Source organism: Silurus aristotelis (assembly GCF_946808225.1).
Source record: "Silurus aristotelis genome assembly, chromosome: 8".
In the NCBI taxonomy this organism is placed as follows: domain Eukaryota; kingdom Metazoa; phylum Chordata; class Actinopteri; order Siluriformes; family Siluridae; genus Silurus; species Silurus aristotelis.
The window spans coordinates 21,694,294-21,712,697 of record NC_139581.1 but is presented as its reverse complement, the minus strand read 5'-3'; the positions used below and the strand labels follow the sequence as shown (position 1 = coordinate 21,712,697).

At 38.4% G+C, this 18,404-nt stretch overlaps 1 protein-coding gene across 11 annotated transcripts in view; it reads right to left on the bottom strand.

Moving 5' to 3' along the window:
- Positions 1 to 18,404, bottom strand: part of phldb1b (pleckstrin homology-like domain, family B, member 1b) — a 70,502-nt gene that overhangs the window by 7,841 nt on the left and 44,257 nt on the right. For 4 of the 11 annotated variants that reach the window (XM_083549612.1, XM_083549614.1, XM_083549609.1 and 1 more), the window contains 8 exons: positions 16,894 to 16,983; positions 9,518 to 9,634; positions 9,239 to 9,341; positions 7,851 to 7,898; positions 6,691 to 6,967; positions 2,938 to 3,028; positions 2,579 to 2,725; positions 99 to 318 (listed from right to left, as the gene is read on the bottom strand). In XM_083549612.1, coding sequence (XP_083405738.1) covers positions 99 to 318; positions 2,579 to 2,725; positions 2,938 to 3,028; positions 6,691 to 6,967; positions 7,851 to 7,898; positions 9,239 to 9,341; positions 9,518 to 9,634; positions 16,894 to 16,983 — 1,093 coding nt within the window. Of the gene's footprint in view, positions 1 to 98; positions 319 to 2,578; positions 2,726 to 2,937; positions 3,029 to 6,690; positions 6,968 to 7,850; positions 7,899 to 9,238; positions 9,342 to 9,517; positions 9,635 to 11,207; positions 11,346 to 14,654; positions 14,814 to 15,152; positions 15,267 to 16,893; positions 16,984 to 18,404 lie in introns of all 11 variants that reach the window. The other 7 variants (XM_083549615.1, XM_083549613.1, XM_083549616.1 and 4 more) reach the window with 4 other exon arrangements.

The following is an 18,404-nucleotide window of genomic DNA, read 5'->3' as shown; positions in this document are numbered from 1 at the left end:
CTCGCGCCAATAAAAATGGATTCGGTTTAGAATGGTAGGCGCACATCATTCCAGGCCGGTTTCGCGCTCGAGGCTCACGTGCGGAGCTGAATACCTACCGGCGTAGTAGGAGAGCGTGCGTTTAAGACGGTCGAAGACGAACCAGCGCTTCTTCCACGATTTAATCTTTCCGCCCATCTTAACCAGGTGGCCCTTGCACATCTTTTCTGTGAGGATGATGTGGTAGCAGGTCTCCACGTTGTGACCCGACGACTCGACGTGCGAGCGCAGGTCAAACTCCTCTTTGCGGATGGGAAGGTAGCGCGTCATGGGCCGAGCCTTTGACCAAAAACAAGAAATCAATAATAAAAGGGAAGGAAAATATATGTGTAACATTTCTTCAAACAGCAACCCGTGATCGATTCTACAGACACATCTGAAACAAACTCCTCGAAATCATTACCAGACACGGTGATTGATTTGTGGTCTTCATTCTGAATAAAAACAAATTCATCACGATGGAGCAGTCAACCTTTACATCTCTCTCTCTTTTTTTTTTTATTTATTTTTATTTTTCACGGGATCGCTTATTTGTATCGCACGGCTTAGCTTGGGTTCCTGCACTATAAAAAGACACGAAGACCTTATTTGTGCATAAAATTACATTTCTAAGGACACCGACTACAAACGCAACATCTTCAAAGCTGCCTTCCCCCTGGGTGTCAAACTCCTCGCTCCCCAGCAGAACAGAGATATAAAGTCCCCATCACAGTCACACAGAGCTCTGGCATGGAAGCTGTAATGCTGTGAAACAGTTAGATGCGATTTCCATAACCTGTTTTTATGACCTTCACTGTTAGGATTGGAAAAGTGTAGGAATCAGTAGGTTTCCAAACTCCAAACGTGTAGGTATGCTCGAGGTACAAATAGTCAAAACAGAACTCAAAATTGTACATAAAACTCGGCTGATAGAAGTGTAAATGCACATGAACTGAAAAACGATGCGATGTCAACGTGGTCATACAAGAACTCCTGTGTGTGTGTGTGTGTGTGTGTGTGTGTGTGTGTGTGTGTGTGTGTGTGTGTGCGCGTTATATATATATATATATATATATATATATATATATACACACACATACACACACACACACACACACACACACACACACATACACATACACACACAAACACACAAACACAATCACAATATTTGTATATTTTTTCTTGTCATAAACGACTGAAAATATTACAATTTGTATTAAATTAAAGACAATTCCAGCCAATTAAATCTGAATACTTTTTATATAAAGTCCCTACCAAGAACATCGAGTTCATTTAAAGAAACTCTGATAAGTAATCAAGCAGTGCTACTTTAATTTACTTTGAAATGATAAATAAACAACAAAATGAACAACAGAAAAGATGCACTTAAGCCTGCTGTGGGGTTTAGGACAAAGCCGAACTCAAACTATCGCTAGTACTGTTCAGTATAGTGCTTGCTAATCACGTGTGTGTTGTGCTTTCGAAACATTCGGAATACTCCCGATTTAGAGATGACGTATGTGGACATTTGGATTTAGAAGTCAAATTCATTTTGGAAGAACTGTTTTATCATCATAACTCTGTATACCTGCATGTCGACTCTCTGCGTAACTCTCAAATTTGTTTATATTTTTTTAGTTTCGCTGCAGAAAATGTAAATTGTCCAAAATAATTTAGTATGAAATAGTAATCCCTCGTAACTTTCCGTAAATATTGACAAACGCTGCTGGGAAAAGTGCACATCCCCATCCCTGAGCCGCACTGAGAAACGCTGATACAATATTGGCGGCCACATTACAGGTAGCTGCTTACAGACGCTGTACAAATCTTACACAAGAATTTCATTAGTTCCTGAGTGCATGATCTCATGCGGGGGCCACAAAAAACAAAAAACAAACAAACAAAAAAAAAAAATTTCATAATATCCTTATGGAGCCATGGTCATTTCCACTGCAGCAAAAACAAACGGGAAAAGTGACGGCCATATCTGAATATGTCTGAAACTGTTGTTATGTATTCAGTTTCAATTACGCTCAACCCACATATGCAGTTTATTACAAATCTTTACAACCAGAATAAATCAGCTCAGTTTGTGTGCAGTGTTGTGGTTGTGTTATATTTAATAGAAATGTGCTGACCAATAATGATTATGGATTCTAATTACAAACCAATAAAGAGTAACAGATTAAATATTTATATATAGAAAGACACAACTGGTCAAAAAATATTCCAATTCCTAAATTAATGTGTAAACAAGGCAGTACATGTACATGTGATACTTTTAAAATAATCCTATTATCATCATCATATAAGAAATAACAGTAAGCCTACCTCAAGCCCTAAACAACATTAGTCAGTTATTAATCAGAGGTTATTCCTAAAAAAATTCTCTTGTATCACAGTAAATTCTGTGGCATTGTCAAATATCAAATCTTGGCCATAATGAGTTGAAATCGTATTATCTGGATATGGTTTTTTTTTTTGTCTGTGCATTCATATCCAGAACATCATCCGATCCGCAGTGTCCCCTGTTTATCATTCACCTCAGCAGCCTCACCTGAGAGAAATTCTTTGCTCTCATCTTCACCTCCTTTTCAATGAGCTGCTGCCGGTGCACCGTTTCCTCCTGCAGCCTCTTCTCGGCCTCCTCTCTCCTCTTTCTCTCCTCATGCAGCAGCTGTTTACGTGCCTGGCTTTCTCGCTCCTGCAGTACACACACACACACACACACACACACACACACACACACACACACACACACACACACACACACACACACACACACACACACACACACACACACACACACACACACACACAAGAGGCAAGAAAGCCATTAAGGTAAGTTAGCAATCTCCTTCAATACAATATTAAATAATTCATCTTTGCATGTACAGATTGCAGGTTTTCCGTCACCTTGGACTCGAGGAGTCTGGCCTTCTCCAGATGAGCCTCCCTAAGCAGCTTCTCCATCTCTTCGATTTTCAGCGCATTCAGCCCGCTTGCACTGTGTCACAATAGCGCACAGGGTTTGTTTCAGTTTTTTTGTTGTCTACATGCCACATTCAGTAATTTAATTCAAACAGATTATTAGCTCCTGCTATGCCACTTGCCTGCCTAATAGAGCGGCAGAGACAACTTTGGACATGACACATGACGAATGGCATAAAATCTTAACCACGCACCAGTTTCATCACGCACATTATTCTTGTTGTTTTATAGTTATTAAATGAAAGATCAGAAAAAAGTACTTTGAAAATGTTGTGCTTTATGAATAAAATTATTATCCGAATCGGGATCATGTTAATTGGTGGGTACATCATTATAGTTAAAAAATATACTCGTATTCTGGTACAATTTTGTATGTATATGTAATATTTCACATACATATACACACACACACACGTATATACACGTAGATTTCTTTTTTTTTTGCATGTTTGTCACACTTTAATGTTTCAGATCATCAAACTAATTTAAATATTATTAAATTAAAACACAAGCGAACACAACATGCAGTTTTTAAATGAAGGTTTTTTATTATTGAGGGAAAACTAAATCCAAAACTTCATGGCCCTGTGTGAAAAAGTGTTTGCCCCTAAGCCTAATAACTGGTTGGGCCGCCCTTAGCAGCAACAACAGCAATCAAGCGTTTGTGATAACTTGCAGTGAGTCTGTTACAGCGCTGTGGAGGAATTTTGGTTACTTATCTATGCAGAATTGTTGTAATTCAGTCACATTGGATAGTTTTCGAGCAGAAACCGCCTTTTTAAGGTCATGCCACAGCATCTCAATAGGATTCAGGTCAGGACTTTGACTAGGCCACTCCAAAATCTTTATTTTGTTTTTCTTCAGCCATTCAGAGGTGGACTTGCTGGTGTGTTTTGGATCATTGTCCTGCTGCAGAAGCCAAGTTCGCTTCAGCTTGAGGTCACGAACAGATGGCCGGACATTCTTCTTAGGGAATTTTTGGTAAACAGCAGAATTCATGGTTCCATTTATCACAGCAAGTCTTCCAGGTCCTGAAGCAGCAAAACAGCCCCAGACCATCACACTACCACCACCATATTTTACTGTTGGTATGATGTTCTTTTTCTGAAATGCGGTGTTACTTTTTAGCCAGATGTAATGGGACACACACCTTCCAAAAAGCTCAACATTTGTCTCATCAGTCCACAGAGAATTTTTCCGTAAGTCTTGGGGATTTTCAAGATGTTTTCTGGCAAAACTGAGACGAGCCTTTATGTTCTTTTTGCTCAGCAGCGGTTTTCGTCTTGGAACTTTGAGGCAAGTGAGGCCTAATTTTGGTCGGCCGGCCACTCCTGGGAAGGTTCTCCACTGTTCCATGTTTTTGTTTTAATGGCTCTCACTGTGGTTCGCTGGAGTCCCAAAGCTTTAGAAATGGCTTTATAACCTTTTTCCAGACTGTGGCTCTCAATTACTTTCTCTCTCATTTGTTTCTGAATTTCTTTGGATCTTAGCATTATCTCTAACTTTAGAGGATCTTTTGGTCGACTTCACTTTGTCAGGCAGGTCCTATTTAAGAGATTTCTTGATTGTAAACAGGTGTGGCAGTAATCAGGCCTGGGTGTGGCGAGAGAAATAGAACTCAGGTGTGATAAACCACAGTTTTAACTGGGGGGTAAACACTTTTTCACACAGGGCCATGTAATAATAAAAACCTTCATTTAAAAACTGCATGTTGTGTTCACTTGTGTTATCTTTTACTATTATTGGAATTATTATCAGTGTGCATATCGGTGTTATTAAATTCATATCCAAAGTACACATTACATTACAGCTGTTACTTCTTAGAGAGTTACTTGTATTGAAATCGGTCAGGATGGACAGGGGAAGGGTCTGCACAGAAACGCGTGCACTGTAACACTTCTTCATTCTGGGTCTGGGATGGACACCGAGATAGACCGGATCTTTGATAACAGAAGTGTTGATGATTCGCTGCAGTTTGCCTCTGGCCCAAGTATCAGCAGCACCAAACCAGACAATTATAGAAGAGGTCAGGATGGACATGGTGATGGAGGTGGACTGATACTGCCTGGGGGGAGATTGGATTTTTTTTTGTTTCGCTGGCTCAGGCTTTGTGGAGCCTTTTTGTGGTGATGTGGCTAGCATTTTTCTCTGGCTAAGGGTTACATGACATGACAGTCTAGAGAAACCTGAATCGCTCAATAGCTGATAGTGATACAGGTTCTGAAATCAATACTCATATTCTGTGATTTTTGTTCAGGTATCCTGACTGAACCTGATACATTTGCGTGTGCTTATGGATATCGAGGGCCTGTAAGAGCGATGTCCTGTGCAAACATGTGTTGCTTGATGGACGGCTCATTAGAGCTGCAGATGTTGCTGCATTGGGAAAAGAGAACAAGGGAAGCATGTATCTCTGGGGTGTGCCGGTGCTGAGTTATAGTGTCTGACATGTATTTGCCAAGCTGACTGTCTGTCAGGAAACCTGTGATCCATTGGCAGATGGAGTTTGGCAGATCGAGTCAGCTTCATGTCCAGCAGCGCTGCAATGATCGTGCTGAAGGCTGAGCCCAAGTCAAGAAATAAGATCTTTACGCGTTCTAAAAATGTTGAGATGCAGCTGAATGAAACGTAGGCTCGTTTTTAATCCACCGCCGACCGACCAATTGGTTCTGATGGGGAACGGCTGGCAAAAGTAAAAAAAACAAAAAAAAAAACACGTCTGGCTAAAGTGTAAAAAAAAAAAAAACAAACGTCTGGCTAAAGTAAAAAAAAAAAAAAAACACAAAACAAAAAAACATAGTAGGAAACCTCTGTTTGGCTTCTGTTGTAAGTGCTTTTCAAGTAAGCGAACTAATAATGCTAGCTAGCGCCACTTATGTACAAGCAGTGCAAAATTCCACATGCCCTTAGGATAAAATTAAGAACGAATTTAACCAACAAGACAATTAGAGTGTTTGCTTTCACAGATATTTCGTCATTATCACACGTAATAAAATGCTAAGATATTAATAGTACCCAAAAAAAAAAAAAGAGGAAAAAGATCATTAAAAAGTTTTTACCTTCCCTCAAGGGAGTCATGGCCAAAACTTTGGGCTTTTTATTTCAGATTACTTTTAAACCGTTTTTCTGATTTTCTCGAGTCCGTTAGTTGCTTTGCTGCAATAAACGTTGCACAGGGATTTCTTTTTTTTTTGTCTGTACATACATTGTAAAATAGGGATACACGGTTATTTCCATATAGAAAAAAATCAGAAAACACTTCTGTATTGTACTTTATACATCCACCACATTCAGGTTAAAAGGCATATAATGTATTTGTAAGGCATGTTGGGAATAACGTCAAGCATTGACTGGTGATAGAATACTGTAAAGGTTGTCATATACAGATTTTTTTTTTTTTTTTTTTTTTTTTACAAAAGATGTCAAAATCTCATGATAAGAACAATAAAAGCTGATTTTTGGGTTTATTTCCTTCTATGTATGAGTTACTGTACAAAATGCACCACACATATCGAGTGTAACAGCCTGCAGAAAGGCTAATTGTTTTTTAACTGCATTTAAAAATAAATAAATAAATCAAACAGAAGCAGATGTATGATAAATGAGCTCCAGAGACTGGATGTAAAACAGGGACATCAACTGCACAGATTTCTGTTAGTGGAAAGGCATTTTTCTAACCTGGACATGTTATCGGGCGAGCAGGCGGAGTTGTTGCTGGTGGAGACACTGGTGTCGATGCTGTCCGAGCTCTCCAAACTGAGCGTGTCGTAGTTGTCCTCTCCAGCAGAGGGTGCTGTGTGGTGCAGTATGGAGTGATGGACCAATGGAGGAGTGGGAGAGCCGCTTAGATGCGTGTGGGAGCCATGCAGCGCCTCCCACTGGCATTGAGCTTCGGCTGCAGCCTTCTGCTTTAGCTCGGCCAGACGCCGCCGCTGCTCCTCGATCACCTGCTGACCTGCGGAGAGAGAGAAAAAGAAAGAGAGAGAGAGCATAAATGCAGGAATGTAAACAGAAGCAGAATGGACAGATGGACAAATTAGGTGTGAGATGGTATGGAAAAACAGAGTGTATAATAAGTATTTTTTGTACATCACCACATCTGGTGCACTGCTGCATTTAAAAAAGGTGATGACCTATAATACTGTGGCATCACAAATCATTTCTCATTGATGTTAAATGATTTCGATAAGATTTTTGATCAGTAAGATTGATATGTAATTAATAATAAACATTCCAAAATTTTATTTTGCCACTTTACAAATACAGTTTGACATGTAAAACATTCTTGAATATTTTTTTTTTTTGTGCATAAACAGAACATTGCCATTAACATATTTGTTTCTCATCAGGAACCGTCACACACCTAATACCGTATTTCACATAATTCCATGCCAAGCCTAAATAAAACAAATAAAATCAATAAAAAGAATTTATTAAAAAAAAAATTTATAAACTCATGTATCCATGTAGGATAACACGCTATAACCAAGCTGACCAATCATGCCCTCTCAGGTACAGCACAGAGACCTGGACTCATTTTTAAAAATAAAAAAAATCTTAATAAATAAATAAATAATACAAATAATGCCCAAGCAAGTCTGGCCCGTTTGAATGGCACTGCTTCCAGTCAAAGCGAAAAACACACCTCAACCATTTGGCTCCATGCTGAGAAAGAGAACAAAGTCCAGAAAAAAAACAGAAAGCACATTTGTAAATACAATCATGCACCATTTAACGTCGAGCCGCAACGATCAGAGAGAAAGCGAAGGATAAAGTGGTAATAAAGATGAGATGATGAGGACACGACCAAAACCCACTCCAGACTCAATGCGCTCTACCTGTGGGACTGTCCATGGCGGAGAACTCAGGCGATGATGGCAAGCGGTCTGGGTGAGAGTGGGGGGATAACGGAGGTGAACGAACAAAAGTGAAAGACACAACGTCACACTGGTTGTGGAAAAAAAAATGAAAAAAGAAAACGGGAGGAGGAGTTGAGAGGAAAGTGTGGACGGGATGGGGAGGAGTAAACAAGCACTGGTACGTTTCATGTTAAAAAAAGATTCAGATAATCAGATCATCACTTTGATCAGCTTGTTTCTTTCAAATCTAATTAATCAATTTTATTGTTACATTTCAAAGGTGTATAATGTCCTATGTAATATAAAGGTACTGTATTCTAAAAACAAATACTGGCTGAATTAGGAATCCAATTGAATCAATTAATTCAGATTTTTTATTTTCAGATTTCTTTCCTTACATTTCAAAACTGTATGATGAATATACTGTATTATGGAAACACATTCTGGCTGAATTAGGAATTGAACTGAACTCAAATATGGAATTAAAATTATTTCGAACATTTTCTTGACTGGAATCAAAAGACTTTAAAAATCCATATAATCCCAGATTTTCTAATTTTTATTTGTTTTAAACATATTTAAAAATATTTGTTCATTTTGAACGAGTCTTTATTGTGACACAGAAGAACGAGCAGTGTCAAAAAGCGATTTGTTTATTTTCCAATGAAAATGAGCAAAGCATTGCATTCATTTACCTCTAAACTCTCGACTTGTCCAAGTCGTTCGTCCTTTTATTACGTGACTCCAATAAACGCTATGCAGTGCATTACACAGGAAAAAGAATTTAGTGGTTCATCTCATAAGTCCTCCGTTCCGAGTCGTTCGTTGTTTTTTCATGGGATTTCCATAGACGCTACACAATGCAAGAGATTTTTTTGGGTCCAAATCTTGACATTTTAAGGGACTCATGTGGCAAAAGAACGAACGACAAAGACCAGAGGATATAAGATTTGAGCCACTCATTCTGTTTGTCTTAAGATGCATTGTAATATTTTTTATTATTGGAAATAAGGTCAAAGATCCTGTATGTAGACAAGATAAACACACACATATATATATATTTTTTTTTTTTGATGAACGAGATTAAAAAAACCAAGTCACTAAAATGGTCTGATCTTCTACTCACTACTTAAAAGTAATTAAGGTCAAATAATAGGAACTTAACTTATCCACATTATTTGGTTTTATACTGTAGGAACACAATTCTTTTCTTTTACAATATTTCCTGTTGCTCCTGCATTCTCTGTAATATACATAATCCAAAGTCGATGCTTCATAAATAAATAAAAGGTTTAGGATTGCTGCTACTTTGGCTCAAACTACTTTGGTGTGTGTGATTAGAGCTTATAAAAACGTGGTGTGAATACCTTTCTGTTGCAGTGCCAGCTGCCTCTTCATCTCAATGTCCTGTAAAGTGGCTGCAAGGTTGCGGGGGAGACTTCCAGTGCTGTTGGTTACAATTATGGGACTCTGGGCAAGTGAAAAGACAATCATTGACAATTCGAGTTAAACCAAAGTAGTGTGTTGTATCTTTATAGTATTACACAGCATAGAAATGTGTGTATGTGTGTGTGTGTGTGTGTGTGTGTGTGTGTGTGTGTGTGTGTGTGTGTGTGTGTGTGTGTGTGTGTGTGTGTGTGTTTTACCCTGGAGGGAGTGTTGCGGCCGAGTGTTGCTGTGGTGTAAGGGGGGGAAAGTCCAGCACTCACTTTTGGCTTCTGTGAGGATTGACTGGCATCGCTGTCTAGCCTGGAGCGAAACACCTACAGAAAAGACAAACTGGACCATTAACACACAAAACATCCCACGCATTGGCTTTAAGAAATAGTTTATCATGTTTTGGAGGTTTTTTCAGTCTTAAAAAAGAAAAAAAGTACATAAATGTGCAGACTAGGGAAAACTCCTGACATTGAAAAATTTGTTCTGGAACTACAGACTCAAATATGTGTTTCATTTGCTGTGTCTCAATTTTTTATGGAATTTCAATGATTTATCAGGCCAATGGCATAATAAAAAAGGGGATAAATTGCTTTTTAAGATTACTACTTGTAGAAAACCAGCACCTGGAGACTGTGTGAGGATAATCACACTTTGTTAGCCAGGTGTAAGACATCTCTCAGCAGACTGGCTGTTTCTATAACAATGTACCCCGACCAGGCATAACATTATGGCATTATAACATTAAGACAGGTGAAGTGATTAACACTGATTATCTCTTCATCATGGCACCTGTTAGTGGGTGGGATATATTAGGCAGCAAGTAAACATTTTGTCCTCAAAGTTGATGTGGTAGAAGCAGGAAAAATGGGCGAGCGTAAGGATTTGAGTTTGACAAGGGCCAAATTGTGATGTCTATACGACTGGGTCTGAGGCTTTTTTAAAACTGCAGCTCTTATGTGGTGTTTCCCGGTCTGTAGTGGTCAGTATCTATCAAAAGTGGTCCAAAAAAAGAACAGTGGTGAACCGGTGACAGGGTCATGGGCGGCCAAGGCCGATTCATGCACGTGGGGAATGAAGACTGGCCTGTGTGGTCTCAACGGGTCACAACTGTTTTCAGCAAAAGGGGGAAATGGTCATAATGCTATGCCAGATTGGTGTTTGTTACTACATTGCCAACGTGAAGAACATTTGTAGAATTATATCCTGAGAAATAAACATTTCCAAATGTTTAAATTTATAACACTTGGCACCTGACTGTTTGCTAGACTTTGGCCATAGTAACAGGTTTTCCCAGGTTTTGCCATACATGTGCTATTTATGTTTTCTGTCTATGTTCAAATGACCAGTGTGGGTCTACATCATTTTTTTAATCTTCTCTCAATTTTCAGATAACATTTTTATAATCAATATTATTATGTGAAACCAAACATTTATATGCAAGATTCCAGATAAAACTTTGTTTTATAGTATGTACAATTATACATGGTATCATATAAATTCACAGTTAACTAAACAGGATTCTAGGAAAAATAAAAAATCTCATCATCAATAATAATTTCTGGCTGTAATACAATAAAGATCAAGCTTTTATCCCACACCTCCCAAATACTCCTAAATGAGCAGACTGCTTTACCAGACATTCCTTGCGACCTTTCCAGTTTGTTTACCAGCAGAGCAATGGCCATGAGCCACAAAGTCCAAACACGACCAAATAAAACCCAAACAATGTGACGACACTCATCAACAACAACGTACAGCACAGACTTCACACTCAGAGCTTCATGGAGCTACCATGCATTCAGAGACACCTACATGACACTAAGGACATGAAGATGTGAGAGCAAAGTGGGAAAGAAAACAAAAGAGGGATAGCTGGGTCTTGATGGGACAAGTTACCTGCAGAGGCACGTGTGCTGAGTGAGCTTTAGACAGGAAAGAAGGTGGACACAGCTGGCTAAGCGCTCCAGCCACCATCACCTCCTGGTGCCAGTGCTCTAAATCTAGCCTGTGGATCTGAGGCCTATACAGCCCCGTCTGCCACGTTACCCACATCAGAATGCACAGGAAGGTAGTGGGGTGAAATAGGCAAAAAAAAATAATGAAATAAAATAATAAAGGAAAATGGAGGAAAAGAGGGGAAAAAGAAGACGAACAGAGGAAAGCGTTATTATAAAACTGAAATTCTGGTTTAATGAGAAGAGTGAACAGCTATTAATTCATTTTAAAGAAAAAGCTGTTTATGCAAATTTGAGTTTTCTACCAAACGGCTTCGGTGCAGCCGGGTGACAGAACACAAATTAGCTTAAATAAATAAATACATAAACAAACCACCTAATTGTCTGCTAGATGGTGTGAAATGTTTGAACCTGTAAACAAACCACAAACCTAATCAGCGCACCACTGCGCCTTACATATAAACATCATGTTTACTCTTCACACCTCTAATCCCGTCCTGTGCACACGGTTTAATATTCCACTAATGAGAACTTCTGTACATGTTAACTACTGTAATTATTTGCATGCGTAGACCTCTCATTTAAACTGATCATGTAATAAAATGTAATGGCAAGACAATACAAAAAGGAGAGTGTATTGTAATACACAGTGGTAGAAGACGTACGCAAACCATGTACATAAGTGAAAGTTTAAAAGAAGCACTTTAACTGGAGTAATATTTTACAGAGTTTATCTCGAACTCGAGTAAAAGCACAAAGTAATTGCCTTTAAATGTACTCAAGTATCCGAAGTACTATGATATATTATGGCTATTATGTCCTATTATAACTTTTGTCATAAGCTTCTTAATTAACTCAGTTTATGTGAAAAGACTCTGTTACTCTCAGCACACCATCTATTCATAGAATGATATTAATGAGTCAAACACTGATATCTATAAAAACATCATGAGCTCAAAAGCTTCTTTTTAAGTACCGTAATTTCCGGACTATTAAGCGCACCCAAATATAAGCCGCACCCACTGAATTTGACAAAGATTTGTTATTTTGAACGTAAATAAGCCGCACCTGTCTATAAGCCGCAGGTGTCTACACTGTAACTAATGTGTAAAACTAAAACTTTACACAGGCTAATGAAAGACTGTGCTTGTATCTAAACAGTAGCCTACCAAGAAAGTCATTGTTCACTGTCTTCCTCCTTCCTTTCACAATTTTTCTCGAAAGTTTATCTTTTGGCATCGTCGTGTGTTTAAAAATCACCACCGGTGAAGCTTTTCTCCTGATGCCGTGCAGCTCAGAACACAGGTGAAGTGTGTTTTCATGCCCGGTTGTTTTCAGCGTGACTAATGATTCGCATTTCCTGTAGACAGTCCGAGTGAGCAGCAAGTCAAACGTCAGGAACCTCATCCATATTTATGATGTGGTGCGGCCCGATTTAGTGGGAGCGCATCTGATTTAATATAAAGAGTTTCATTGGTTCACCTGAACCAGTTCGGAAATTTCATTGGTCTAATGTTTCATTGGGCTCAGTTTTTTGTCTTGAAGTTTGTGAAACCGGAAAAACCCAGGAAAAATCCATAAATTAGCCGCTTCGCTGTTTAAGCCGTGGGGTTCAAAGCGTGGGGAAAAAGTAGCGGCTTATAGAAAGAAAATACGGTTTTAAAAAATGATTGTTAAGAGTTAGGAGTTTCTTCCATAAGTAATTGCTCTCAAAATGTTCTACTTGCTGTTTAACTGATTAAACTGTTTATCCTGCTGAATAGATACCACTAAGCGGCAATCAGAACAAGTTCAAAACAGAGTGCACGCTCTTCTCTGTTGTGGCACCGAGGTGGTGGAATGAAATTCTCCTAGATGTCCGTACAGCTGAGTCAATGGCTATCTTTAAGCAATGGTTGAAGACCTACCTCTTCCTGAAACATTTAAATAAGCACTTTCCATATTTGCTATGTAAAAATCAAGAGTTATAGTGTGATTTATATCAAGTTTGTAATCTTGCGCACCAGTGTAAATCTATTTATTGCTAAAGACTCCAAGCACTTTTGTATGTCGCTCTGGACACGGGCGTCTGCTAAGTGCCGCAAATGTAAATGTACCCTGATTGGTGGTACAAAGGTTTTCATCCACTCATAAATCAAATAGAACACCCGATTTCTCAAAATGTAGCGGAGTATAAAGTCATTTGACTTTGGAATGTAGAGAAGTTAAAATATAGATATGCAAAAAAGCTACTTATGTACAGTAATAAACTACATTTACTACATTACAGTCCACCACTGTTTACACTGGTAATCTGTCTTGCTGTAAGCCACTTGCTTTAGCATACAGATAGCTTGATGCTGGACAAAGAACTTAATCTTCAGAGACTGTGATGAAGTGTTTCAAAGTGCCACATAAAGATCATGTGAGGAAAATCTTTTACCCTTCTTTTATACAGAATTGAAAAAAGGTAGCCATGATGAGCAAAAGCTCTCATATTTCACATAGAGTTTAAGTCTAAGAATTTTAAATAAGCAGCAGCTTCATCCAATTTGTTCATTATTATAAACCAAGATACTTGTTCTCACTTCCAAGTGTCAATGACCATAAAAGACCAGCTTCATGGTGTACCAAACTGCCTTAGATTTCTCACTATGATACGTTCTTTTGAGGAAAACATTACCACAGAATGGACTGTAACGCTGCCACGATAGAAATGTATATAGTAGTTTTTGTAGCAAAAACAAAATGCGATCAGGTACGAATTCCCAAATACAAACTGCCATTCAGTTCCATTGAACTTATATTACGGATGCAAGTTCCTATGATACAAATTATCACTGTTTTGCACTCATGCCAATGCAATCACTGTCCATTCACAGCCCATAGCAATGCACCCAGGTGTTTTTTTTTTCAACCTGGAACCTTTATTTTCCTGGAGGCACTGCTACCCATGTAAACTAAAGGAACGCCCTTTTAACATAGTTTCCTCTTTAAATGTTGAATCTGTCATCATCAAGAATGACTAAACATGATAAAAGTGTTAATAAACCAAAAAATTGCTTATACCTCACGAAAGAGACGTGCAGACGTGACCAGATGAGGCAATGCAAGAGCAACAAAATGAATGGTTTTCTTTTCGGTTTGTAATAGCTACTGCGTGTCACTAATGAAACGAAATAAAGTTCGAGCATTTTATTGCACTTTTCACCGTTGTTCGCGTTTAGCGTTGGTATAAAACCTTCATGTTAACGGCAATGTATTTGACTGGGGTTAAAGAGGATGCGCTTAGAGTCGTTTGATTTAATACACAACAAAACAGGATTCACGGTTAGTGATGTCAGACAGATTAATGTACCAGAATGTAAGGGCTAGAAGAGAAGTTATTTTCAAAGGTAAAAAGACACACCTCAAAACAGAGAGAAAGAGAGGAGCCATGGGGGGAAGGAAGACAGGAAAAGGCAGGCTTGCTGAGGGAGGGCTGATGCAATCGCACAGGAGAGGTGGGGGACAAATCCACCTTCGGCATCCCATAGATCTGGTTTAATTGGCCCACAGTAACATAGTCCTAAAACCCAGCATGGACACACAGATGCAAGCAGGTAAAGGAGAATAAACAGGAAATGAGTGAGACAGGTTAAAAATGTTAAAGACAGACAGAAAACAAAAAGAATTGATATTTTATTAATCATTGATAAGCATGACAATCTGATGCAATTTAGTTTTTTAATAAAGCATCTTATATATTAAAAAAATCACTTAATTCATTTTAAACTGGGTAATCTAAGCCCAGTAAGTAAATGTGTAATATGCACGAGCTCAAGCACGATTATTGGTTGCGTATTAAATCAAGCAGCGTACAGTGAGTGCGAGAGGAAAAAATGAAAATGTCAGAGCACTAGGATACCTCACAGGGGGCAGATACAGCTGGGTCAAGTGTAAGTGGGTCATGCGAAGCAGAGTTGGCCAGCTGGGTATCACTCATATACATCCTATAGACATTCGCCTTCCTGCTGAACCCCTGCACAATCAACCAGCAATGGATTTACACAGGACCAGCGGTCAGACATTATAGACATAAATGTACATAAAGTATTCTGGCCAGTTGATCCATACACACACCCTACAGCCCATAGACTGTGCCAATTAAAATTTTATCTTAACTACTATGCTACAACCCTTTTTCTTATATGGTTCATTTATACTGAAAAACCTATTCCATTTTCTACTAATAACTAGGGTATACCACTTCCATAAAAAGGAATGGGTGTGCTTACTTTCAACAAATAAATATGCACCTACTCAAAGACATGGAATGTGTCAGAGAAGTGAGTTTTTCTCATTATGGGCCCAAAATACACCACGAAATATACTAAATGACCAAAACTCTCACCTCTATATGCAAATCTTCCTCAAACCATTGCCACAAAGTTAGAAACACAACATTTCTATAATGAATTTTGTATGCTGCAGCATTGTAATTTTCCATTACTGACACCAAGAGGCTCAAACGTGCTGCAGCATGATAATGGCAAAAAGGGACTTACTGTTGAACTGTTGTTGATTTACTGACTGATCTCTGAAAGTTCAGGTGTGGAAATACATTTGACTTTATACTGTAGCATACATGAAACATTTTAAAGTGTGACATTTTCTGGATTAAGCTACAGGAACTGCACATCAGCTGCAGCAGAATCAAGCAACAGAACCCTATTGATGGGATTTTTATATGGAGATTCATTATAAGCATATATCTGAATTTTAGAGCTCTTTCCATTTTTTGTGCATTGTAATGACAACATCTGGCATAGAAAACTCTTCAGGATAGAGGGATTTGCAGGGTCTTAATAACAAGACATTGTCTTAAAGTATAAAGTTCAAGAGGAAACAAAGTGGGGTTGCAAAGGAAAAGGCTGTTTATAGCTGATAAAAAAATAAATAAATAAATAAATAAATAAATAAATAAAAACATGACAGGAAGTAACTTGTTTACTGGATGTTCCACAGCATCTGATGTAACCACAGATTAATAAACTGTATTATAATTATTTATTTAATAAAAATGATGATAATAATAAGAGGAATGAAACACTAATGAGCATACCTTATTGGAAAATGATCAACTTCTGCATAATAACAGCACCTCAAGACTGATTTATAAGATGGCATAAGAACCACTGATTTATAAGATGGCAAAAAATAATTTTGACAACTACATTGAAGCAATAGCAGTCTGACAGAGCTTTTCTAAAGAGAGTGGCTTTTACTTGTTGCATGTACATGACAGCATGGTGACATTCCTTCTTTGCATACCCCAGCTTGTTAGGAAGGGGTTAGAGCATGGAGTCAACCATGATACAGCACCCCCAGAGCAAAGAGGGTTAAAGGCCTTGCTTAAGGGCCCAACAGCAGCAGCTTGACAGTACTGGGGCTTGAACACCTGACTTTCCAGTCAGTAACCTAGAGCCTAAACTACATTAAATCCAATTAAATGTATTTATTCAGTGTTAACCTGGGGGGGGGGGGGGGGGGGGATACTAGAAACCACATGGAGAGAGAAAACAAAGCTTCTGAATGCTTGGTCTAAATTTGCATATTCAATTTTTATTTAATATAGTAATATTTAATTAGGTTTAATATACCCTTACCTCCTTTAAAGTGCTGGAGCCTTTAGGAAAAGTCCTGCCACCAGTCATGCTGAAGTATCGCTTCTCCAGTCCTGCCAGCCTCTCCTTCTCCTAGAACATCATGCATGTGTTAGCAAGAAGAACCCCCCTCTTGTAACAGATCATGAAAAATAGTTCAGGACTTCACCAGACACTATCAAGCATTAATGTTTTTGCAAATAGTGATAGAGACTTTCTCGTTCTCCTTATTCTATTAATAGTTGATTATTTTGTGAATTCATTATGTTGTAAAGAACATAAAATGTACTTCAGCCTTGAAGCAATAACACAATGCAGAGCAACATAGTCTTCATAAATCATTAAAATGCAGCCTACGAGGGGGGCTTTCTCTGGCTCCAGCCCTTCCTTCTGTACATTTTAATTACGGGCAAAGTCTACAAAAAGTGACTGTGTAATCAGGACATTAATTAGAACAGTAACCAAAAGGCCAAGGGTGGCATGAGGCTACCACCACCATGCTTTTGGGAATTTTCTCAGGGTGATGAGCAATGTTGAGTTTAAAGGTTGGGTTCGAAAATTTTAAGTCTCATTGACCTTCATAGCATTTGGCAGACATCCTCGTCTAGAGGGACCTACAAAAGTGCTTTTGAAGTCTTTATTAATAAATATATTCCGACCTTGGATCATTAGGTCAAAGATTAAAAACTCTTTTGAGAGAAAGGATATTTAGAAAAGCAAGTTTTTTTAAGAAGAGATCCTAATTTAAGTACTTCTGGTAAGTCATTTGATGTCATTTGAAGACTTCAAGTGTATGAAGTTCCAGTTTTATATGGTATCCAGGCTACACTTGTCTACTGAACAGATTCTACTATATGAGCTGTGGATCTTCTAAACCTGGAAAATGTTTTTGAGACAGGGTTGTGTCGCCATATTTTAATAACAGACTTAATTGTGGTCTGTAGGATAATCAAAAACGTTTTTTTTTTATAACCAAACCTTGAGTAATCATTTTTAAACCCTGTTTTAACAGCCCATTTGTCTCTATTTCGCAGGTTCTGGTGGCTTTTTTCTGTATTCACACCGAGATCAAGGGACACTTTAATTCCACACAGGTGAACTCCATGCATAGAATTACGTGACTTCTGATGACAACCGGTTGCACCAGAATGAGGAGTTGCACAGCAACAGGGGTGAATACTTACGCAATCACAACCTTTGCATTTTTTATTTGTAAATAATTTTATAAACTATATTGTTTTTTTCCCCCTACTTCAATATTACAACCCATTTTAGTGAATACCTAGGCAAGGCACTGTAATTAGGACTGTTAATATGCGTCTCTGTGTGTGTGCGTGTGTGTGCGTGTGCGTGTGCAAAAGTAATGGATGATGTATGAATGAAATATGAATGAGAGGCTGTGTATTAAAAGTGTGTAAGGTGCCATTGTTCGGTTTGGGAGGTTATGTCTGCATTAAGCTGCTAAAAGTGATGCATGACCTACTGTACAATATACAGTAATTAGGCTGTGGTTT